Here is a 25,184-nt window from a genome sequence, read left to right on the forward strand (position 1 = left end):
TCTACCCACTAGATGATGGTTACAGTAAAAAAAAAAAAAAAAAAAAAAAGAGTCAAAGAGTGTAAAAGAAAGTGGCTGACAAATTGTTGATGAGGACTAAAAGTCTATTAAAACAGAGGTACTGATATTATGGCTCAAAACAAGGTAAATGCATTGTTCAGCTTCTGCAGATCAGCAAATATATAAATCTGGAGATTTCCTGGGCTAACCCATGATCAGAAAGGTACCAGGAATGCATATCTTTGAAGCCAAGAGTTTAGATCATAATAATGATAACACATCTTGAGTGTCACAGGAGACAAAGAAGGACGTTATATAATGATAAAAGTGTCAATTCACCAGAAAAATATAATGATTATAAATATATATGCACCCAACATCAGAACATTTAAGTATATAAACACTGACAGAACTGAAGGGAGAAATAGACAGCAATAAAGTATTAGTAGTGGATTCAACACCCCACTTTCAATAATGGATAGAACATTCAGACAGAAGATCAATAAGGAAACAGAAGATTTGAACAACACTATAGACCAAAGGGACCTAACAGATATATATAGAATGATTCATACAACAGCAGCAAAATACACATTATTCTCAAGAACACACAGAACATTTCCAGGATAGATCACATCTTAGGTCACAAAACAAGTCTTAAATTTAAGAAGACATACCAAGTATCTTTTCTGACTACAATGGAATAAAACTAGAAATCAACAGCAGAAGGAAACTGGAAAAACTTACAGATACATGGAAATAAAACAGCACACTCTTGAACAACCAGTGAGTCAAAGAAGAAATCAAAAGAGAAATTAAAACATATCTTGAGACGAAAATTAAAATGTAACATCCTGATACTATAGGATACAGCAAAAGCAAAACTAAGTGGAAGTTTATAATGATAAATGCCTATGTTAAAAAAAGAAAAGATCTCAAGGAAAAAAACCTAACTTTATACCTCGAAGAATTAGAAAATGAAAAACAAACTAAGCCTATGAACATTTTCCAACATACACACCCAGCTCCGCATAAAAATCTAAATACTCATAGATGTATATACAACTATTGACTTTTAATTTACTGCCTGTTCTATTTACCTATGTATTTTCTTATGTTTTTGTCCATATGTATATGTAGAAAGAACTGTGAGATGTTAGAAATTTTAGCTTGTTTTCAATATATTTTTTACAGTATTCCCTTCATTATGACAATGAGTAAAGTTATTTTTTTAACCATTCTAGTATTTCAAAAGAACAGCTTAAGTTTACATAAAAATTACAAATTTAGATTTTTTTCAAGTAGAACCCTAAAACTGTATTAAATGGGGGAAAAACACTTTTAATTCCAAGAATTTCACAACATAAATGGAAAGAAATGTATCAAGCAGAAAAAATAACAATTTTAAAAAATTGAATAATTTTACTTTTATTGGTTTATTCAAAGTATCTCTGTTGTCTCACCTGCAGTTTATTTTCTTTCTTTATAGGACAATCTTTGCTAAACATTATGTCCTAGAGGTTTTTCCCATTACCATAGGTACTTATAAGCAAAACAGATAATGATCTGTAAGTTTTTAATAAAGGAGAAATGGGTAAAAAGTATCATAGAATAGACTTTTGTTTTGCTGTTAACCTGTTAGAAAACTAAATTCCTTGAGTTTCTTTTTCCAACTCTGATATGATTTAAGTCTTCAGATAAAAAAGAGGAAAGATGACTATGTTAAATGGCAAGGAAAGAAAACAACCTTTGGTTTAACTTGTTTCCATCACTGTGAATTTTATTTCAGATTATCAGTTTTAAGTTATTTTACTTTAAGCAATCCTTTTCTCATCAAAATTCCTTATGATTTGAGAATTTGACAAATATCTTCTTATTTAGAAATAATGATATATTTACAAGAGTACCAGAAAAATCTAAGTTATCTACAACTGACTAAAGCCATTATTAGTAATGTTAAATTCAGGATTTACCAATAATTTTAGCCTTTAAAGAAACTTCTTTGGTATTTTTTTGCTTGTTTTGTTTTTAACTGTAAAAAGCTAATAAAAGCATGAAAAATCTTAATTTTTGATGACAAAGAGCAAATGTGGCACCACTATATTAGATTTACAGAAGTCTTTTAGGAAATTAGCTGTCAGGTATATATAGTTCAGTCAAAAGAAAAACAAAAACAGGACAATGCTCACAGCCAACTCTGACCTACCAAGCCTACCTACAAGGTATAGTCCAGACAAGGTGAGAAATGCACCAAGTACCAGTTTAGAGTAAACTTTACACAATGAGTATTTCATTTTCATAAGCCTCTACCCTTCCCCATTTCTCCCCTCACTAAGCTTAGCAATTTTTCAGTCTGAATATTTATCACCATTACTCTCCCGTATTTCACTTTCTTCCTTCCTCAACATAATCTTTTAGTGGTTTTTGTCTCCATGGTGATACTAATACCACTTTATAATGTGGTAAATTTAATGATGCAAGGAACTAACCTAGAAGTTGTTTTATATTTAAATAAGGTTTACCAAATGCCTACATTTCATGTTAATATTTTTTTAATTCCCAGGATGTCAAATACCTGAAAAATATTCTGATCCTGATATAATTGATATCTGTAATGGAAAAAGATGTTTGGTAATAACTCATCTGTGTTTATGGGTTAATACCTTTAAAAGGTTATTTGCTATTTACTTTTTGTGTACACATGATAAATGACTATTTACTTTTTGGTTCAGCTGATGAAAAGCATGTCAAAATAAAATGTGATCACTGTAATAATCTGACTTACTTACCAAGACTATCTCTCCTAATCCAAGCTGAGCACGTCCCAAAGTTTGCCAAGATTCCCATGAATGTGGATTTCTCTGGACAGCCATTTCTGCAGCATGAACTGCTGGGAACGTTTCATGAAGAGACATTAGGACCTATAGCCAAAAAAGAAGAAACAAAACCCATCAGTAATATTCATAAATTAGCAAACTAAATACTAGCCAAAAAGAAAAAATGGATAATTGTATGTAAACAACTCTTTTCATTTTTAAAAATATATTTTTAGTCTGGAAAATGTAACATTTTAGTGGGTTTGACCCCCTTCTCTGCTCTTCAGGGTTAGAAATTATATTCTTCCTACTCCTGAAATAACTATGAAAAATATAAAGCATTCCCTTTTCAACTGATGAAACCTACTGTCCATCTGGTCAAAACCAGGTGGTCATATTCTGGCCATGGTGGCTCACAGCTATTTGAACCCCAATTCCCCTTCTATTTATTCTACTTACAATGTGTTTTTTTTAGGGAACTCCAGGTCCTGCCGTCAAACAAGGTAAATTTAAATTTGTTCAACTACCCATCCTATCCCTAGTGAACATCTTTCTGCTATAAAAATCATTTAAACACTCCACCAGCCTCCCCACAACTGGGTTCTTCAAATCACACACATCAGAAAAATCAGGGAGTTCCAGAACCCTCTACCTCAATTTATGGGAAAGGGCTGGCTTTTATCTATAATATTTTGCCCATCTGCATTTCACAAGATTTGTGACACCATCATTATCAGGTTCCAAATAAAACAACTCATTTCATATAGCTTGCCACAAATCCTATCTTTAATACATACATATTTAAGATTAAAAATTAAAGACTTATCCAAATGAAGGTCCTCACAGCACTCCATTCAGTGGAAATAATTTATTTGGGTTTTTCCTGGATAAACTACCATCAAAGCTGAAAAAGGATGTGCCCTATGTTTGGGATCATCATCTGCAAGATATGCTAGGTGTGTGGATCAAGGCTGAACTGCAACCACTCCCTGCCAGAAGTATGGTTAATTCTCTGTTTGAGATTTTAAACATCTTTTGGATAATCTAATACAAGTGCTCAGACGTTTTCTTTATGAAATTTCTCACAAAGTATTAAAACTGTATTTTTAAGTACAAATGTTATTTTTATAATATTAATAAATTGAGTCTATTCTGACCTTTTGCTATGGACTAGGCCATTATTAGAGAAATAGCATCATCTAGAATCCAATCCATCCTCATTCTGAAGAGACTGAGTTATTGCTAAGTCCACTACAATTAATTTCCAAGGAAAGCTAACACATTTCATTCGTTTAAGAGATCACCAGTGACTTTTTAAAAGACATCCATCTGCTCATATCTTAAGCAGTTAGGTTGAAATGAAAGTTAGCTTCATTGTGAAGTGTTTTAAACAAACTTCTAATTTGATGCATGAGGAAGAGCCATAAATAATATGGTGACATATGTTTTTCCCAAATAAACTATATTTTAAAAAAAAGAAAATGGGGCTTCCCTGGTGGCGCAGTAGTTAAGAATCCGCCTGCGCAGGGGACATGGATTTGAGCCCTGGTCCGGGAAGATCCCACATGCCGCTGAGCAACTAAGCCCAACTTAGTTTTTTGCCGCAACTACTGAGCCTGCGCTCTAGAACCCGAGAGCCACAACTACTGAAGCCCGCACACCTAGAGCCTGTGCTCCGCTACAAGAAAAGCCACTGCAATGAGAAGCCTATGCACTGCAACGAAGAGTAGCCCCGCTCGCCGCAACTAGAGGAAGCCCGTGCAAAGCAATGAAGACCCAATGCAGCCAAAAGTAAATAAATTAAATAAATAAATTTACAAAAAAAAAGAAAGAAAATGGGAGGAAATGCTCTTTTGGTTCATCACCGCTCACCAGACATAGTGAGTGCAATTTCACAATGAAAGGGAAATTCTTCATAATTATTACCTGTGATTTCATCTCATACAGGGTAGCATCATTTGGGGTTAACTGTAGTGCTTCATCCCACTTCTGAATCGCCTCTCGGTATCTATGGTTGTTAAAGTTACATTAATATTATATTTTCAGTATGTCTTTGAGAGTACATGACCAAATTTAAAAATCAGAAAATAAGGAATAATTGTTTACCAAGAAATATCTCTATTCAAGAACTGATAATGGTGATGTTACAAAAGCAGGAAAATTTAAGACATGAAGGGAAAGGACAGCAAAAGAGAAAAAAGCAAAACCTAAATAAAAAAGATTTCCGAAATTTTTCAAGATTTTATTTTCTGGCCTAAGAAATCACCACCAGAATTTCTTTTTTTCACCAACCTCAATGTCTGCATGTGCTGTCATTCATTTCAGATGTATTACAAAGGATTTCTCTCAAGAACTTATAATTTAATTACAACCCTTGGCTCTACTGCAGCAATCTAGCTGACAGAGATGACAATTTAAGATGTTGCCAGGTCATTCTGTAAAGATTCTTCAGTTTTAAGATTTTTTGTCTATAAGCTCCAAGAACACAGGGACCATGTCTTAGTTATCACTATCAATAAATGGTAAGCTTATAAGATATGGGTCACATGAACGAAAAACAGTATGAAGACAGTGATTTCCACTATCATCTTTTCAGTGATGTTCTCCCAGTCACAACTCTCTTCTGAGCTAACATCTCTACCTAGATTCCCTATAGACACCTCAAACTGAATACGCCCCAAACTGATCTTAGCATACTCCATGCCAAATCTGCAGAAGCTCAGTAGCACTTTTTTTTTTTAATAAAATTAAGGAATGACTAAGTCCTGCATATCATCCAAAGCAGTCACCTTCACAGCATCCTTCCCAAGCAGTTAACTCATGTATACCTGATTATTTCTAGGAGGACAAAGTTCAAATTACTAGAATATTCTTCATTATAATGAGCTGAAACTTTCTATCCTGTACCTTCCCCTCAATGCTACTCATTCTCTTTTCTAGAGCTAAACAGAAAATATATAATCCACCAGTTTTCATTCCTGGCTACATAGAGATGATCTAGGGAGGTTTGTGTGGGGAAAAAAATACACGTGCGTGCACACACACACACGCATACACACACACATATATGCTGGTCCCTGTCTCAGATCAATGAAAACAAATTCTTGGAGTAGGGCCCAGGCATCTGTATTTTTTTAAAGTTCCCCAAGTTATGCTAATAAAAACCAGAGTTCAGAACCACTGATAAGATCTCTATTGGGATATTAAGCCCTATCATGTACTGTCTTCTCTTAAATCTCTTCTTGCTACCCTTCCTTTCCTCTATGTATTCTAGTGTATAATTTCCTACCTTCTATGTGAAGATCCAAACCAAACATAACAACCAAAATGTGGGCTCACCTGCACTGATTATTATTTAAGCAGGGAGCAGAAAACTAAAGAAATAAAGGCAGAATCTGGTAGAAAATACAAAGCTGAAAACCATAAAAAAGTACATTCTCTATCTCTGCTTCCACCTTGCTACAGCACTCCTTTACTAGTAAATAATACAAATGGCAATACCATTTCCAGGGTCCTGTGCCACCATGGCACACGGCAAAAGGGCGGCAGCTATCTTAGAATAATTTTGCCACACTGCCAACTCCATGGCTAGCAGCAGGGGTGAAGGTGGACAGCACACAAGTGCACTGTTACAGAAAGCCTGCCTTAACTGCCACATGGGTTGTAGCAATGGCTACTGTTATTCTGTAGCAGCAGGCTAAGGTATCAATATAACAGTAAGCTGAAGATTCACCCCACAATGGCTGGCAGTCTTTGTTTCTAGACAAACCACATCTGAATACACAGAAATGATTATCAGAACCACTGTTAATATCTTCTTCCCTAACAGGGGTCCCCGCTGACCCCCGAGGAGGTATTTGCTTGAAGACTGTTTAACTCTGGGTGAAAGACTACTCGAATTTTAGGAACTACCAATGATCTGAAGACAGAGAGACCATTATTCACCTCATTTTTATGATGTGCTACCATGATGCTGTATGTTTTCCCGTCTCTGCCTGCAACAGACCTATTCTTAGGACACAAATCAAATCTTTAAGAGCTTCACCAAGTGAAAATTGCTTCTCTATCAAGGATTTTGCCAAACTCAAGCACCTGTGTAGAGCCAGGGTCCCCCAAGTGGGAAGTAATAGTGGAGACATGCCGTCTCACTGGCCGCTGTCCTTCAATGCTCCTCCTTCCGTCTCACTCAGAGATCCCTTTGCAGTGCTCCATGCATTGCTCTGCTTTCCACGGGCCCTGGCACTTCTGTGCAGAGTCAGGCTATACCCACTAGCCTGGCCTGCACAGGCCTGAGTGGCTGGCACACAATTCTCCACACAAACTGTGCTTAGCACGTGGTATACACACGCTGGCTAAACCACTGTGTCCCACTGTTACTTTCTAGTTACCCTGAATGGGAACCTGAGGCTCACAATTATTTTTAAATAATTGTCATGTCAGTGTTAGCTTAGACCCACCAAATGCACTTCAAAGTAAGACATTTAAGTATCTTTTCAGGTACCATTAAAATTCTTTATTTATGAATTCCAATTATTCTATTAAAATACCATCAACTCTACAGAATTAATTAACTAGCTCCTTCTGTAGCATCACCACCTATCAGGTCACACTGCTTGGATTCATATACTAATGCCTAAAGGAGCCCATTCTTAGTCTTTCCTTTCCCAGCCCCTTTAGATAAAGCAGCTTCCTTTAAGCCAAAAGTCCCTCTAAAAAAGAATGGAGAGAAAAGATACAAGGACTTCACCTGGTATTGCACTTAGCAAAAAAAAAAACACACAGAGAAGGAAAGAGAAAGTCTGAACTTTACTGGCAGACTCTTAAACAGGGATAAAAACCACAGCTTGCAGAGAGGAGGAAAAGGGAAGGAGGAGGAAGACAGGGCCTGCAGATTCCAATGGACCTCTTCCTTCCTTGATCTGCACATGTACATCTTTTAAGGCAGCTAAGACAGCATATCTGTGCTGGCAACTATAAATTGCACTGGTGGCTTATATTGGTATTCAGTATTTTTTTGAACAAAAAATATTCTTAAATCAGGTCTTCCTTATATTCTTTACCTGAGTAAATGATACCTGTTTTGATATAAAAAATTTTTCCCTGGGTATACAAATAGAGAAGAACCAGAAAACAGAGGAAAGTGGGCGTGGGTATGTGCGCACGTGTGTGCACGCGCACACACACATACACACACATACAGAAATTAAAGACACAATTTCACCACCCAAAGATCATAACCATAGTTAATATACTTAACATTTTATTGTATACCCTTCCAGTATATTTTAATATAACGTATATAACACACACACAAAACGTCTTCTCAAGTCCTGAAATCATCAAATTCTTCCCTCTACAGCATAATACTTAAAGACTGATTACTACCGTTCCAAATGGATCCTCCCTTGTTAGATATTAAAAGTAACACTTTGGTACAAACTTCCAGTTATAAGATGAATAAGTTCTAGAGACACAATGCACAGCATGGTGTGGTGACTCTAGTTAACAGTACTGTATCACATACTTGGAAGTTGCTAAGACAGTAGATCTTAAGTGTTCTCACCAAATACAAACAAAGTAATTTTATGAGGTGATGGATGTGTTAACTAACCTTATTGTGGGAATCATTCTGAAATATATACATGTTCAAATCATCACCTTGTAAACCTTAAACTTACACAGTGTTATATATCAATTATATCTCAATAAATCTGGAAAAAAGTTACACTTTGGCCATTACAATTCTCTTTTGGAAGAAAGTGTGCCACGAATAATAATTATTAAAGAAGAAAAAATGTATTTTGGAGGTCAAACAGAATACACGTATTATATTTGATGTAAAACTGACTGGAAATGAGATCACCTTAGAAGGAAGGTTGTATAACTCAAGATATCACTCACATTGATTTCTTTTAATTAAGAAAAAAAGCCACTGAGGGAAAAATAAGTATTATATTTACTCGTCTATACAACTCCCCTTCAGATTTTCTATTAATATGCCAGACGTACAAGGGACAGTTCCAGGTTAGTTTAGTTATCAGAATTAGCAATCTCTAAACTAATCAAGAATTCAAATGACACTAGTACTTTTTAAGTATAAGAAGATTATATCTAAAATACAAACCATATTCAGGTTGTTTAATCCTCTGAAACTAGTCTAGGTGTTTAACAATTAGAATTATAATTTTAAAATTTTGGCCTTATAGAAAAAAGGGGAAATCCTTATAGTGAAAAACAAATACAGCAGCAGCCTCTCATATGTTCTCTCCTCAATCTAGTACGCAGGTGCATGCACGCACACACAAACATACACTTAAAAGCTCTGCTTCAAATGAACAACTACTTTTTTTTTTTTTTTTTTTTGCGGTACGCGGGCCTCTCACTGCTGTGGCCTCTCCCGTTGCGGAGCACAGGCTCCGGACGTGAACAACTACTTTTAAACTACTGTAAACAATAAGAGGACATGTACAGGAACCCTACTTTCAAAACCTTTGTAAGGGACAAAAAACTTTTTTCCTTCAACAACTTAAACATAAAAATAAACCTCTACACAAATGCTGATGAAGGAAAGTTCTTAACAGGGGAAGAAAACAGCTAATAAATGCAGAAGAAATATTAGAATTTTAAAAATCATCACTTATGAAATAATGGATCTAGATGGATCTAAATGATGACCATCAGTGGATGCTAAAACCATTAGGGAAAAGATTGATGCAGAACTGTACAATGGAAGATAAGGCTGATATTCCCCTGAATGCTGTAACTGACCTTAGCATCACTAAAGGGACACCCAGATATTATATATATCATGATGTGATGCAACAGAAAGTAAACAACACCATGAATATTCTAGCAAAAAAAAAATTGAACTTCAATTGAAGCTGCCTGACTTAACTTCCAGTTTACATAAAATACAAGAGATGGAGAGAAAAAAAATTAAATGATCCAGAGGGAAAAAATCAGGCAAATCCAGAGTGTGAGCCAGTCTACTAAGCAATTTGCCTAGTTAATTCAAAAAGTCAATGCCATGGGAAAAACTTTTAAAGGTGAGAGAATTGTTCTAATGTTCTAAATAAGGGTCCACAAACTTTTTTCTGTAAAGGGCCAAATCGTAAATACTTTAGGCTTTGGAGACAAGACAGTCTCTGTTCCAACTACCTGACTCTGCTGCTCTAGTGTGAAAGCAACCACAGACAACACAAATGAGTGGTGCTGTGTGCCAACAAAACTTTATTTAGAAAAACAGATGGCATACAAAGTTTGATCCACTAACTGTATATAGTCTCAGACCCAGCTCTAAATTGAAAGAGACTAAAAACACCTAACAACCAGTAACGACGTATGAGTCTTGATTGGATCTTCAGCCAAAAAATCAGCTATAAAAAACATTTTATGGACAACTGCAAAACTAAATACATATGAGATACTAACAAATATTAGGAAATTATTGTTGTCTTACATGCTAGTTATATTATGGTTATTTTGGAAATGTCCTTATTGATAGAAAATTCATATAGAAGTTTTCAGGGATAAGCTTTCATGATGTCTGCAACTTATTATCAAATGGTTCATAAAACATATACAGAGAAAGCAAATATGGCAAGATAACAATGCTGAATCTAGGTGGTGGGTAAACAGATGCTCACTGTAATTTTCAACTCTTTTGTATGTTTCAAAATTTTCACAATAAAAAGTTAGAAAACAGTTTTTAATGGAAAGTTATAAGCATGTCCCCTATCTTTCTACATACACACATGCACACAATCACTAAAAGCCAAGTTTGCTGCTTGATAACAATATACTCAAAAACAAAAAGGGAAAAAAAGTAAACTATGTTTTTTTAAATGCACATCCAGTTTGATCTAGCAATTCCATTTCTATAAATCTTTCTTGGACTAAACTGTATGTGTGCACACTTATATCTTTGAAAGGATACCCACTATATCATTTGTAAAAATTAAAGATGAAAACGTTCTTTTTCAAAAGAGGTAAGGTTAAATACATTTTAGAACATCATATAATGAAATACAAGTATCCCTTCATATCCAAATCTTTCTGGTTCCTGATTTCAGATAGTTAAGAGTCTGGATAGTAAGAGACCTAGGACACAGCCATTAAAAAAAAAAAAAAAAGGACTTTCCCTATGGCACAGTGGTTGAGAATCTGCCTGCCAATGCAGGGGACACAGGTTTGATCCCTGGTCCGGGAAGATCCCACATGCCGCGGAGCAACTAAGCCCGTGCACCACAACTACTGAGCCTGCACTCTACAGCCCGTGCGCCACAACTACTGAAGCCCACGCACCCTAGAGCCCGCGTGCCCCAACTACTGAGCCCACGCACTGCAACTACTGAAGCCCACGCACTCCAGGGCCCATGTGCCACAACTACTGAACCTGCGTGCTGCAACTACTGAAGCCTGCGTGCCTAGAGCCCGTGCTCTGCAACAAGAGAAGCCACCGCAATGAGAAGCCCGTGCACGGCAACAAAGAGTAGCCCCCGCTCGCCACAGCTAGAGAAAGCCCATGTGCAGCAACGAAGACCCAACACAGCCACAAAAAAAAAAAAAAAAAAAAGATCTCTAAGATGTATTAAGTTAAAAAGACAAGGGAGAGAATGGTATATATATATATTATATTTAGAATGCTACCATTAACGATGTTTTAAAAGATCTATAGACCTACATGCTTATAAATATAAAGATTATCTTGGCAGGATATCAAGAAACTGGTAACTGTGGCTGCCTCTGGGAAAGTGAAATAATAGGCTAGGGGACAGGAGTAAGGGTAAGACTCTTCACTGTGTATCCTTTGTTATTACTGCGTTTGCTTTTTAAAAATCATGAGTATATTTCATTGCCTTTTTCTTTTCAGTAAAAATTTTAAGAATAAATTAAACAAACCATGGATCTGGGAAAGATCACTTAAGAAGAGAGTAGATAAGAAAGAGAAAAGATACCAGGCTGAAGTCTTCAAAATGTGGAGATCAAGCAAAGAAGGAAGGACCAGCAAAGATGACTGAGAAGCAGAGAAAGAATGGAAGGAGAAAATTCAGGAGTGTGTGTGATTTTATAGAAACCAAGAGAGAAGGCTGTCATGGAGAGAGTGACGAGTTGTACTGAATACTTCAGAAAGCTCTAATGTCATGCAGGTCATTGGTGACACTGACCAAAACAGTATTGTTGGAATGGAAGCCAGACTGAATAGTGAAGTGGAAGTAAAAAAGTAGGGACAATGAATGACTCACTTGGGAGGTTTTTCTGTGAATAGCAAATAGAGAAATGAGAAGATTACGCATATAAGAATATAAGATCACGAGGTGACTTACAGGGACTTCCCTGGTGGAACAGTGGTTAAGAATCCACCTGCCAATGCAGGGGACCTGGGTTCGAGCCCTGGTCCAGGAAGATCCCACATGCCACGGAGCAACTAAGCCCGTGCGCCACAACTACTGAGCCTGTGCTCTAAAGCCCGTGAGCCACAACTACTGAGCCCACGTGCCACAACTACTGAAACCTGTGCACCTAGAGCCAGTGCTCTGCAACAAGAGAAGCCACCGCAATGAGAAGCCTGATCCACAACGAAGAGCAGCCCCCGCTCGCCACAACTAGAGAAAGCCCGCACGCAGAGACGAAGACCCAACACAGCCAAAAATAAATAAATTTATTAAAAAAAAATAAAGAGGTGATTGACATATCTCAGACACAATGTGTTTAAACTGAACTCACCATCATCTCCTACTCCAAATTTACTCTACCCGTATATCCCTGACTTAAAGAACTGCACCACCGAGGCATTAAGAAAATCCTGAAGCCATTCATTCTTGACTATACTTTTCCCTGCTCTAGGTCACATTAGTCTTCAATTCTCTAATTCAATTCCTTTAATCCACTGTCACTGCTACTAGTGTAGGTCCTCAGCCTTCCAGGATGGTCAAAAATTCAATAAACCAGTCTTCCTGAGATCAGTCTTGCCTGACTCCAATCCATTTTCTACTCTATCTCAGAAAAATATTTCCAAAACATAGTTTTGATGAGTTCACCTACTGATAAAAATATTTCAATGGCTCCGGTTACCTTCAACACACTCAAGTTCAGGCCTCTTAAATTTCACTAGACATCCAATAGACACGTCTCGGCTCCAAATCCCCTTTCTCCTCTAGACGCTCCTTTCACTGACGTTGTGCATTATGCTTCTTCCAGTTCTACTGTTTTTTTGGTTTTTTTTTGTTTTGCGGTATGCGGGCCTCTCACTGCTGTGGCCTCTCCCGTTGCGGAGCACAGGCCCCGGACGCGCAGACTCAGCGGCCATGGCTCACGGGGCCAGCCGCTCCGCGGCACGTGGGATCTTCCCGGACCGGGGCACGAACCCGTGTCCCCTGCATCGGCAGGCGGACTCTCAACCACTGCGCCACCAGGGAAGCCCCTGAACTATTTTTGATACTCCAAAGGGAGAGATTTTCTCTGGCCTCTTCTTGGCTTTGCACATGCAGATTCCTACGACTGGAACATTGTTCTGCCCCTTCTTCAGCTAATTTCCATTTACCTTTTATGACTGTTCTGATGCTATCTCCTCCAAAAAATCTTGTAAAACACGCTTTAATTCTTTCATTCCCCCATTCAGTTAAACGCCCTCCTTTTATATCATCCAAGGAACTCTCTAAAACTGTACTCTTTACTCCATATCAAAACAGCTTCCCTCTTTGTGTTGTCCCCCAAAAGATGCTTATCTAATATTTTCTTTGTGGCATCAATGCCTAACAAAAGCACTAAATAAATGTTCAGTGAGTAAAAATAGATACAAGACATTAATATACTAAGTTAATTTGAGTGAGGGGAGAAGAATATGAAACAACAAATGACAAATGATGTTGAACATAATTTTATCTCTGCTGAATCCCACTGCTAGATTTTATGCAGCTTTAAAGTAAATTTTAATTACTTGTCCTGATTATTTAAATTCTTGACAAAAGAAAAGTTGCATACATGAAAACACTGCTAAACTCAAAATCTTTATTTTAGATATAACTGATTCCCATTCCCAGTAGTTTTGTTCTATAAAGTCACCATAAAGATTGAATTAATGAATACTGAATCATTGGTTCTAAGGTTAAGTTCCAGCAAGCCTCTCGTCACATTTTTATCAACTGATTAACATATAACCCCGTTTTATGTCCATTTCTGTTTAAAGACATCTTTAATGTACATTGCTGATTCACTAACACTAAACTCGTGGCCAGCGGCGCTGTAACTCAGGCCTGGATGAAGCTTACCTAACACACGTATTTTCTCCATATGGCACATCACAGCCTTCTTGGGCTTAACAACACTAGACAGTACTTCTGCACTACTTTTTTTGCTGTTTAAAAAGCCCCCCCCCCAACTTGGGGGCCTTTTTAAACAGCAAAATCATCAAGAAAAGGCAAAAAAAAGAGGGAAAACATAACACTAACTAGACCACAGACAGTACGCTTGCTTTCAGTATGAGAGGTAAAACACAAAGGCAGAGGGAGCATTGCCTTGTTTGACTCAGCTGGGAACTCAGATGGGAAAGCACCATGAGTACTGATTTTGGTGTTGCAAATACATTGTACTGAGTAAGTGAACTCACAAATCCAAAATCCATGAATGAGGACTGACTGTATTTAAGAACAAATGTTAGAGCATTTTTGTCAATGTCAAATAAATTGTAACTAAACATATTGATCACCACTTTCCACTAATATCATGATAGACTTCTATCATACAATTTTATGTGCTCATGTGGGAATACCAAAACAAATTTAAAAGCTATTCCTATACAGCTACATTTCAGTAAATCAGCAGCTAATATATGATTCATCATTTTATTTCCTTACTAAAAACTATATCGTCAGGAACATTAAAGGGGACTTCCCTAGTGGTCCAGTGGTAAAGAATCCACCTTACAATGCAGGGGACGCAGGTTCGATCCCTGGTCAGGGAACTAGGATTCCACATGCTGCAGGGCAACTAAGCCCACGTGCCACAACTACTGAGCTTGCACCCCTCAATTAGAGCCCACGTGCCGCAAACTACAGAGCCCACACGCCCTGGAACCTGCATGTCACAATTACAGAGCCCAGGCACCCTGGAGCCCACACACCACAACTACAGAGAAGCACCACAATGAAAAGCCCCCACACCGCAACGAAAGATGCTGCATGACTCAACGAAGATCCCGCATGCTGCAACTAAGACCTGACGCAGCCAAAAATAAATAAATATAAATAAATAAATAAATAAATAAATCTTTTTAAAAATTTTAAAAAAGAACATTAAAGTTTTCACCTTATTTTATATTGTGTTTTCTAATATTTATAAACATTGTTTCCCCAAAATGTTTAACGACAGAAATAACTTTTCTGGCTTAGTTTAGATTTTGTTATTGTAAGTTCAGTATATAATATTTGAAATTAAAGTTTAGTTTGGTTCCTTGATTTTGTGGGAGCTTTCATAGAGAAATTATAATGATGTTGAAATCTGTTGAGATTTGACTGAAAATCATGCGATTTCCAATGTAGGTAGATCAGGTTCCAAGTTTTAGACAACGGTCAATTCCCTGAATTAAACCAAAAAAAAAAAAATCCTCCATAAATTACTTTGAGTTTTTCTGTCTAGAATTTAGAATAACATTCTGAAGAAAGCAAGGAGAAAATAATGTGCAGTACCATATAATGATCATTCATCGTAAGGAACTTAACTTCTCGCAACTTCAGTTAGGCTCAGAAAGGAAGAAAAAAGAAGCAAAAACAATGAAAGAAAAAAATATACTACCTAATTGCATACTCTCTCAAGACAGTCATATTGAAGGAAAGGGGATGTGAAACGGGAAGAAGTATTGAAATGATGCTCAGACTGGAGTCCCAGTATGTTTTTACTAGGCAATAGCAAGAGACACGATATAAATATACTTTATTTTATACTAAACTGCTCTGAATTTTAGTCACTATCACTTATTGAAATTATGTGGACACAGGATTAGGTTAAGTCATAAAGTCTACTTTCAGTAATAATTTAAACAATTTACTTACACAAAAGAACAAACATGTCTTTAAAAGTTTCTAATTTATTATAGACAAGAACAAACAATTTAAGGCAGATCAATTCACTCTGGAAACAGTAGGAAGGTCCTCTGAAATTACATGGAAGTGCACACACACTGAATAAAGGTCATTTTCCAAAGCAAATTGAAACAACAATGCCAACGTCTAACTAGTACAGAACGTTTCTTAGTTGTTACTGTATTGAAAGCAATTACCCTGTTCTACTCCTTGCTACACTAGGCAATGAGAATTTTCTGAAAAATTTCTAAAAAGTCATCATTTTAATATCCCAATTTTTACTTTAGATACAAAAATCATCCGAAATATTTTACCACCTATATTACTTATTCGTTTAGCATACACATACATGTCACAAAATAAAATTCACCAGAAATTAATTCTAGTATAATTTGGATTAAATAAAAACATTTACAAATAAATCAGTAGTTCCCTTATTTTAATGATAAATATAAAATCACAATAAAGGCAAAACAATAAGTAGAACTCCCTTCGCCTGGATGAACTCAATCATTTGTCTTCTTGCTTCCTTGGAGAAGCCTTCTGTGACCCCTTATCTAAATCACTCTGGCTCATGGTACCCGGTTACTTATCTTTGTAAAACTGTTTGAAACTTTATATTTATCTCTGTGCTTATTTAAACTAAAAGCTCTATGTAGACAGTGCAATAGGTACTTTGCTCCCCAAAGTATATGCAGCTGTATCAGCTAACACAGGACGAACTGGGACAGTATGGGAGGGCCCTGACTGGAAAATAGCCGCCACTGCCTAATCCAAAATTTGAAATTCCACAATTAGAAGTGTAGTCTTAAGAGTCCTAATGCATTGCAGCATATGTGGAGAATCTAGCAATAAAAATAAAGCACACTTTCGTCCTAAGAAAGATACATTATTTGAGAAATGAGAATTAATCCTAGTGATCACTGAAGAATTTTTAGTCCATAAGATAAATGTAAAAATCCTAAATAAAGGATTAGCAATTAAATCCAGCAACTTGCTAAAGTACAAAATCTACATGACCATGTAGGGTACGCCTCAGAAAAACATTAGAAAAGGTTTCATACGTAATAGATAATGGAGAAAAAAAAGTATATGACACTCAACAATGCTTACTATAATTTAATACCCAATTTTGATTATTTATAGCTATCATCTATAATGTTTTTAACAAAATATATATACAATATTAAAGAAATTTAGTTCCCTGGTGCTATTATCCACTAAGTATTAATGGTATTACCTCTAAAAGCATTAACTGTGTCACCTAAAAAAACGTGTTTGTACTTCTTAGGCATATTACAGGTGATTATAAGCTGGTCTCTAAATAATATTTCCAAATGTTATTATAGACACAACATGAAAAACTTTGGAAGTATGTTATGTTCTACTTTCTTTCTCTGGAAAATTCAATTGTTGCTTCATAATAATCTTTATACTCATAATTTTCTAATTAATAGCATAGTAGTAAATTCCACAGGATTCAACAGTAGCAAGTCTATGTCTCCCAGTCTTAGCCTATCTGTCCAGTCTTTCTTCTCCTCACCACTCCTTTGCTTCACTTAGCTGCATCTTTGCCCCGTCTCTACCTACACATCACTCCTTTGTTCGTGTGGGTTCCTCAGTGAACAAACGTGCACATTTAGGTTCCTGTTCCCCCGCTTCTCACCTAGTCAAAGGCTCTCTCTCCTCTAAGACCAAGTGAAAATCCCCTTTTCCCATGAAGACCATGAGTACCACTTAACTGACCACACAGTCACACTTATATTTCTAAAGTAATTTATGTTTTACAAAGCACTTTCCATACAATTACTTAACATATAATTATTTTCGTAAAAAGTTAATTCACTTAGTGCTCACAAAAAGTCCTATAAGATTGGCATTACTTGTTTTCATTTTACTGATGGAAGAAACAAAAGTAGAGAGCAACTACAGGACTAGTCCAAAGGCACATGGTACTAAGCCTACACAAACCAGGATTTGAAGCTAGCTCTTATAACTACCTGACCAATGCTTTCTCTAACTACCCCAATATTGTTTTCGTTTAATTTTTCTCTAATTCTTCCATGTATTTCTATCTTCTCTTTACTAATGAGTTCAGGGACCAAAGGGTGGATTTGCTTGTATTCTCTACAATACCCAGAACATGACCGGGCACATAGAAGGTGCTAATATCACAGATTCTACCTATCTCATTTGTCCTACCTTCTCCAAGAGAAGTCTTGGAAAGCAGCAGAGAGAAGCATGGAAGACATGAAAAGAGGACAGAAGCTAGCATGCTTACAATACATAAAAAAAAAAAAAAGATGGAAAGACATAAAAACAAATTATACCCTAAGACAAAAGTAGCAAACACCTTAATTCTTACTTTGTTTCATCTCACCATTCCACGTACAGATATTACAAGAAATTCCCAAGACCAGGGGAATAGCAACGTGGGTAGAAAGAATCAAGAGATTAGAATTATAGGTACCTTAAGACCCTGGGGTGTCTAAGGTTTCAGGCATCGTTGTGGCTTTTGAGGAAGGGCCTAAAGCCAAGGTCAGCATAGTAATAGTCCATACAGTGAATATTTTAGGCTTTGTGGGCCATATTGTCTCTGACACAACTACTCAATTCTGTTGTAGCACAAAATCAGCCGCAAACAAAAGGCCATGTTTGTGTCCCAGTAAAACTTTATTTATAAAAATAGACTAAGGTTTGCCAACACCTACTCTACTTGGGCCAACCACTGTTAAACTGCCACATTTGTCAAATGCCCTTTTTTCTTTCAGTCCTATTTTCTGCCTAACTCAACCAGGGGCAGTTATCACCCCATGGAGGGCATGTATGGCAATTTATAGAGGACTTTTCAGTTGTCAAAGACTTGGAGGCACTAGTGGCAGGGGGTCAGGGATGTTAACATCCTGCAAGGCAAAAGGCAATCCTGCACAAGACACTGTCCTGCCCAAGATGCCAAGAGCATTATTCCTGAGAATCAGGCCGGCTCATCCACACACTGCCACAAAGCTGCTTACGCACCTAAGTTTAAGTTGTCCCAAAGTACAAAATAAACCAAGAAGTTCAAGATGACACTGACCATCCCTAGTTCTGTTTTCTCTTTTCATTAGGCAGGCATGCAAACATGCCCACACGTACAAACACACATGTGCAAACCTGTGCAAATACACAGATCTGAGGCAAAAAGAAAAATGTCCTCTTCCTGTTGCACTGTTTTGGTTTTGAAAACATAGCCACTGCTGTTAGCAGAGACACTGCCAAATGAAACGTGCTTTGTTCACCAAGGCATACAAAGGTTTAAAGGAACAAGTGAGCTGCTTTCCACTGGCTAAAGAGAAGCAAGAACTGGTGGGCATTTACTTCACTACTGTCGGCTTGGTGAATTCCCTCCCCTCCCTCATTTCTCATTTCCTCTTTGATTTACTTCTCCTGGCCTACAAATAAAAGGTAGCACCATCTAGTTCCTCCACTTTTGGATCACAGTAAACTTGGCACCTAATAAATCAATGGTCTCTCGTAAGCTCCACAGCATATCTCTTAATTCAAATTTGGTTTGGAACAGACCGAACAGGCATAGCCCTACTGCAGCTGCTGGATAGGAAACATTAAAAGATAAAAACTTGGTTTAAAGTCACTGTGGTTAATAAGTGACCAAAGTCTGATTCAGCCAATTTAAAGACAACCTTAACAGTATGCAACCAAACTAGCACAAAGAAGGAAGCAGAGGGAATAGTTCCAGGGACTGCCCAAGGGTGGGGTGAGATAATACCCTACATTGAGGTAAAGAACAGCTGGTCACAAAGCACTGAGCTGACTTTGTGACCACCTAGAGGGGTGGAATAGGGAGGGTGGGAGGGAGATGCAAGAGGGAGGAGATATGGGGATATATGTATATGTATAGCTGCTGATTCGCTTTGTTATAAAGCAGAAACTAACACACCATTGTAAAGCAATTATACTCCAATAAAGATGTTAAAAAATTTTTTTAATAAATTAAAAAAAAAAAGAAAGAACAGCTGGTGATTAAGCCAAATAAGTCAGCACGCTTACCACCAGATAGAAATATCAAGGTGTTTAGCTACTTTGCTCCCAATTATGTCTGTAATTTACTGTAGCATCAAGTTTAATGAGCTATACAGTTACCAGCTTATTCACTTAATAAACGTTTATTGAGCACCAGAGCAGAATACTACTCTGGGTTAGGTAGTATTCTAGGTACTGAGGATGCAGCATTCAATAAGATATAAAAGGACCCTACTACTCTTCTAGAGCTTACATTCTAGACTGTATATGTGTGTGAAGAAGGCACAGAAAGGCAACAAACATAAGTTAAAACATGGTTAAGTGCCATGATGAAAAACACATGGACGGATGTGATGGGGGTGAATGCATGGTCAGAAAAGGTCTCTCTGGGAAGGCATCTGAGCTGAGAGCTGAATGACAAAAAGCAGCCAGCCAATGGAAAACCTGGAAAAGTTCATTCCAGACAAAGGAAGAGCCCAAGGCAGGATCAAACACCCCATTTTTTGAGGCAAGAAAAGAAAACGAGCATGGCTATAAAAGAAGGAGGAAGGGGATTGCGAGGCCAGAGAGGTAGTCCAAAGCCATGATCATGAAACTAGTAGCCCGTAGCTGTGAGTGTGGATTTCACTGTATGAGTGATGAAGTTTCCATGCAACACAGAGACATGAATTGCTTTACATTTTGAAAAGATCAGTCAGGCCCGGGGGAGGAGAATGAACTGTAGGGGTATAAGAATGAGCACAGGGAGGCCTGTTAGTTAGGAGACTACCAGAGTAACCTAGGTTAAGAGCTGCTGGTAGATTAGACTAGGATGACAGCCATGAAAACAGAAGGGAGGATAAAAGTGATTTGGAATATATTAAAAAGTAAAATCATCTCAACTTGGATTGGATATGAGGAGTGAAAAAAAGAAAGGAATCCAGGATGAAATCTTAGCTTGGGTTACCTGGGAAATAAAGCCTGAGGCCTAAGCTTATAGGCTACCACTGTGTGGGGAGTAGGATCCAAGGGAGAAAAAAAAAAAGAAAGAGAAGTGAGGCAGGAAGGAGGGAGAATAAATATAAGGCATATGTTAAGCTGACAACAGCTTCAAAACAAACACAGATGATTGTTAATATTGTAGAACTTCTTCAGAGACAGTATGAAACCTCTTTGTATTGGAAACAGTCCAGTGGGGAAAGGAGGAAAAAGAATTTATCTGCAGCCTCCCTCCCATATCCTGTCTCACCTAGATCAAAGTCAGCCCCACAAGGCTTTAACCCACTCACACTTCTGGGTGTGTGACCCAGTGCCTCTAAAGCACCTATAGGTCCAACCTGGCCAGTGTCAAGGTGTGATGGTCTTTCATTATCAGTTAGCACCGTACATAGGGGCTCTCTGGTCTGTGCTGACAGCAGCAGCTGCCAGGACTTTATGGTAATAAGAATATTTGTAAGAACCTATAATGAAAAATAATCTGAAAAAAAAAATATATATATATAAACTGAATAACTTTGCTGTATTCCTGAAACTAACACAACATTGTAAATCAACTACACTTCAATTTTAAAAACACATTAAAAAAAAGAATACCATGAGCTGTCTCAAGGGGGGGGTTTTGGAGGTGAGTGGGGCTGATTAGCTCTGGAATGGCACATAAACCAGCAGAGATGACTCCTGGCTTTTGATGTTAAAAGTGGCTCACTAATATTTAGAAAATGAAATGAAAATGAGCAAAGAAAATGAAAATGAGCAAAAGAAAACAGCAAGCAAAGAAGATTAACAAGCAGTGGACACTGAGACAAAAGGAAACTCATGAGAGTGTGGTGTTGCAGATTACAGGGCAATATATTTAAGAAGGGAGTGCTCAGCTGTGTTGAATACCAAGAGGCACACTAAATGAGAACCAAGACATGAAGACGGGGTTTGACAACATGGAGGTCATCAACAACCTTTAGAAGTGGATTAGTGGGGACAGCAACTTGACTGGAATGGACTGAGAGGATGATTCATCAAGAAATGGAGTTTGGGGGCTTCCCTGGTGGCGCGGCAGTTGGGAGTCCGCCTGCCGATGCGGGGGACACGGGTTCGTGCCCTGGTCCGGGAGGATCCCACATGCCGTGGAGCGGCTGGGCCCGTGGGCCATGGCCGCTGAGCCTGCGTGTCCGGAGCTTGTGCTCCGCAACGGGAGACGCCACAGCAGTGAGAGGCCCGCATACCGCAAAAAAAAAAAAAAAAAGAAATGGAGTTTGTTGTGAAGAGGGAGCAAAGAAATGGTAGGGTGTGTGGAGTCAAGGGAATGTTTTCAAATGGATGCTATCAGGGTATGTTTGTGTACCAGTGAGAGGGAGCCGGGGTGGGGGGGTGGGGGGGGCAATAAGGCGTAGGGGAATAGAAGGTACAAACTATTATGTATACAACACAGGGAATACAGCCATTATTTTATAATAACAAATGGAGTATAACCTTCAAAACTTGTGAATCACTATATTGTACACCTGTAACTTATATAATATTGTACATCAATTATAATTCAGTAAAAAAAGGGTAAAAAAAGAGAGAGGGAGAGAGAAGACAACAGATGACATCCAAATGAAAGGGGGTTTTAGGAACAATATTCCTGAAAAGGCAAGAGAGATGAAGTCTAGTGCACAAGCGGAGGGGTGGGCCTTTGAAAAAAGAAGGGGCACTTCATTACAACACAGTGAACGCAGATGGCTTGGATGCAGATGCACTCAGATTAGGAGATGTGGTGGTGAGAAAATAAAGGCATTCTACACTGACTGCATCTATTCTCTTCCAAAGAATAAGAGGCAAGATCACAGTCATTAAATATATTCAGGTTGGCACTCAACAGAATGTGTTTCACACAGCCAGGTCACCTTCAGGTTCACATTGGTAAGTATGCTTTTCTAGACAAGGAACAAAATTCATGGTAAATTCTAATTATATTCTAGCTTCACACACATACTAATACTCACAAGAAAAAATGAAACCACTTAGCTACACAATCAAATATCACCATCTAGTGGTTGAAACCTTAAAAGCCAACATATCAAAGCTGGGACCCACATTGTGATTCTTGAGAATATATATCCTAGTTAGAATTAATTCAAGAAAAAGCTGTTTGAACAAAATAACTTATAAAAAAAAAACCTTTAATACTGCATGAAATCTACCAATCACATATAAAATCTTAAAATAAATTACCTAAAGTATATTTACTGAGTGCTTACTAGGTGCTAGGTGGCATGCTAAGCTCTTTTACATGGACTTGCTCTTTAACACCCCAATAGTCTATGAGGTAAGTGTCACCATTTTAATATAAGGAAACTAGAAATTGACCCTTGAAAGGTTAAGAATGTGCCCCAAGTTTATACAGATATAAATGATAAAACTAGGATCTGAATGGAGTTAAAATAACTTCAAAATCCCCACTCGTAACCACTAGACTTACTATACTGTCTCTATAAGGCACCAACATTACTTAGGGCTTGCGTAGAAAAGTAAACTAGTCTTCTGTTACAAAGAATCATGAATACTACAAGGTAGAACTTCAGAATTTAAAAACCATTCCATTGCAAACCAAATTTTTCTAAGAGCAGTTATAGTTTCTTACTAACGAAATAAAATGGACAACAGGAGACTCTGATGCTCAAGAACTATGCCTCCTTTGGAGGAAGGCTGACATTAACACACTTGGATCATGCATAGTCAATGTGTTCAGAAAACTCTCTCGGTGCTAAATAAAACTAAATAAGAGAATCTTGAGGGCAAAAATGAAGAAAATCACAAGGAGGCAAAAGAATGCATCCCCGGAAGTAGAAGATGTTCCCTCCTCCCTCTCTCCTTCTTTAGCAATTCCTCCAGGGGCATCCCTACTTCTCTACCATTCTAAGGATTATTACTCATTCCAAGTTCAAAGCTGTTCCGTATTTTATTACTTAGTCCTTACCATCATAGGTTATAGGGAAAGGAATAAGACTCAGAAAAGAACAATAATTTTCAAGTGTCATATTCTCATACAGATAGGAAAATTCTATTCCCAAAGGTCCTTTGTGGTTGGGATATGAAATAAAATATGTTCCAGAATACTGTGTTCTAATCTGGAGTTTGAAATATATATTCCTATAGTACAATGCAATATATGGTAGTTAATCCACAAAAACCTATTTAGCCATAATATAGCAAAACACAGCAGCCTTATAAATATTCAATAAATATTTACTGAGGGCCTGGGAAGTGCCACAAATTGGTCTAAGAGCTGAAGGCACAGGACAAAAGTCTGTCTAGACAAAGTCCCTACATTCCTGGAGCTTACATTTCTACAGAAGAAAGACAACTAAATATAAACAACTAAATAAGCGTATAAGGTAACTTCAAAAAGGGAGAAATACTATAAGAAAATTTAATATGCTGATGTGACTGTGGTTTTTCATTACTTTGTTAAAGTCATAAAATTACTTTTCACCATTGCCAATAGAATATAATGAAAAGGGTCTTACTGTTGCATATAAAGAGATCACAGTCTAGTTTTTTTTCTTCAGCAGTATTTGCTGCAAACTTATCTGTATTTCTTTGCTCCAGAAACACGAAGTTGGTAGAATCTTCCTAAACATGTAAAACAATTTCTTTTGCATGTTTAGGAAAATTCTTTGCATTTCCATATTCTGTTCCCACTTTCTTGAAATGCTTCCCACCACTATTGGTTTGGCAAAGTACTACTCCTTCTTTGAAGCCCAGCTGAAGATTGAACTTATCTGTCAGAACTTCCTTGATATACCAGACAGAACTGGTGGCTCCATTCCCTGTGATTCTGAAATATTCTGTATGAACTAACCTGTCTTACTGCATACACTACTCTGCAATGTATTGATAATTATCTGTATTCTGTGCATCTTACCAAAGGCTGAGCTCCTTAAAGTCTGATAATACAGCTTACCTCTCTTTGAATGTTATTTTTAAAGAAGGATGGATGGATGAATGGTTATGTGATGTTATATTTTAATGATGACATTACACATTTCTTAAAAGTTGACTCATTTAATACACATTGGTACATCAATAAATGTCTAATACTGTTCCTGAACCAATAACTGCCACCCTAGCGACTAATTTACTTCCTGATCTGTCACCATAGTTGAGATCAACTTAATGATATCCTTTGAAACACAGATTTAGAAACATACACATGAGTAAAGAATTTTATTTTTCATTCATTTGTAAGGTTTATTTGACTAGTATTCCTTTCACCTAATCACAAAATAGAAGTTCAAAATTCTTTCTTTTT

General features: G+C 37.3%; 1 protein-coding gene across 2 annotated transcripts in view; it reads right to left on the reverse strand.

Moving 5' to 3' along the window:
• Positions 1 to 25,184, reverse strand: part of TTC33 (tetratricopeptide repeat domain 33) — a 32,076-nt gene that overhangs the window by 2,182 nt on the left and 4,710 nt on the right. For both annotated transcript variants that reach the window (XM_067730589.1, XM_067730590.1), the window contains exons 3-4: positions 4,743 to 4,824; positions 2,790 to 2,921 (exon numbers count right to left, since the gene is read on the reverse strand). In XM_067730589.1, the coding sequence (XP_067586690.1) occupies positions 2,790 to 2,921; positions 4,743 to 4,824 (214 nt within the window). The remainder of the gene's footprint in view (positions 1 to 2,789; positions 2,922 to 4,742; positions 4,825 to 25,184) is intronic.

The sequence above is a fragment of the Pseudorca crassidens genome, chromosome 3 (genome assembly GCF_039906515.1).
Source record: "Pseudorca crassidens isolate mPseCra1 chromosome 3, mPseCra1.hap1, whole genome shotgun sequence".
Lineage (NCBI taxonomy): Eukaryota > Metazoa > Chordata > Mammalia > Artiodactyla > Delphinidae > Pseudorca > Pseudorca crassidens.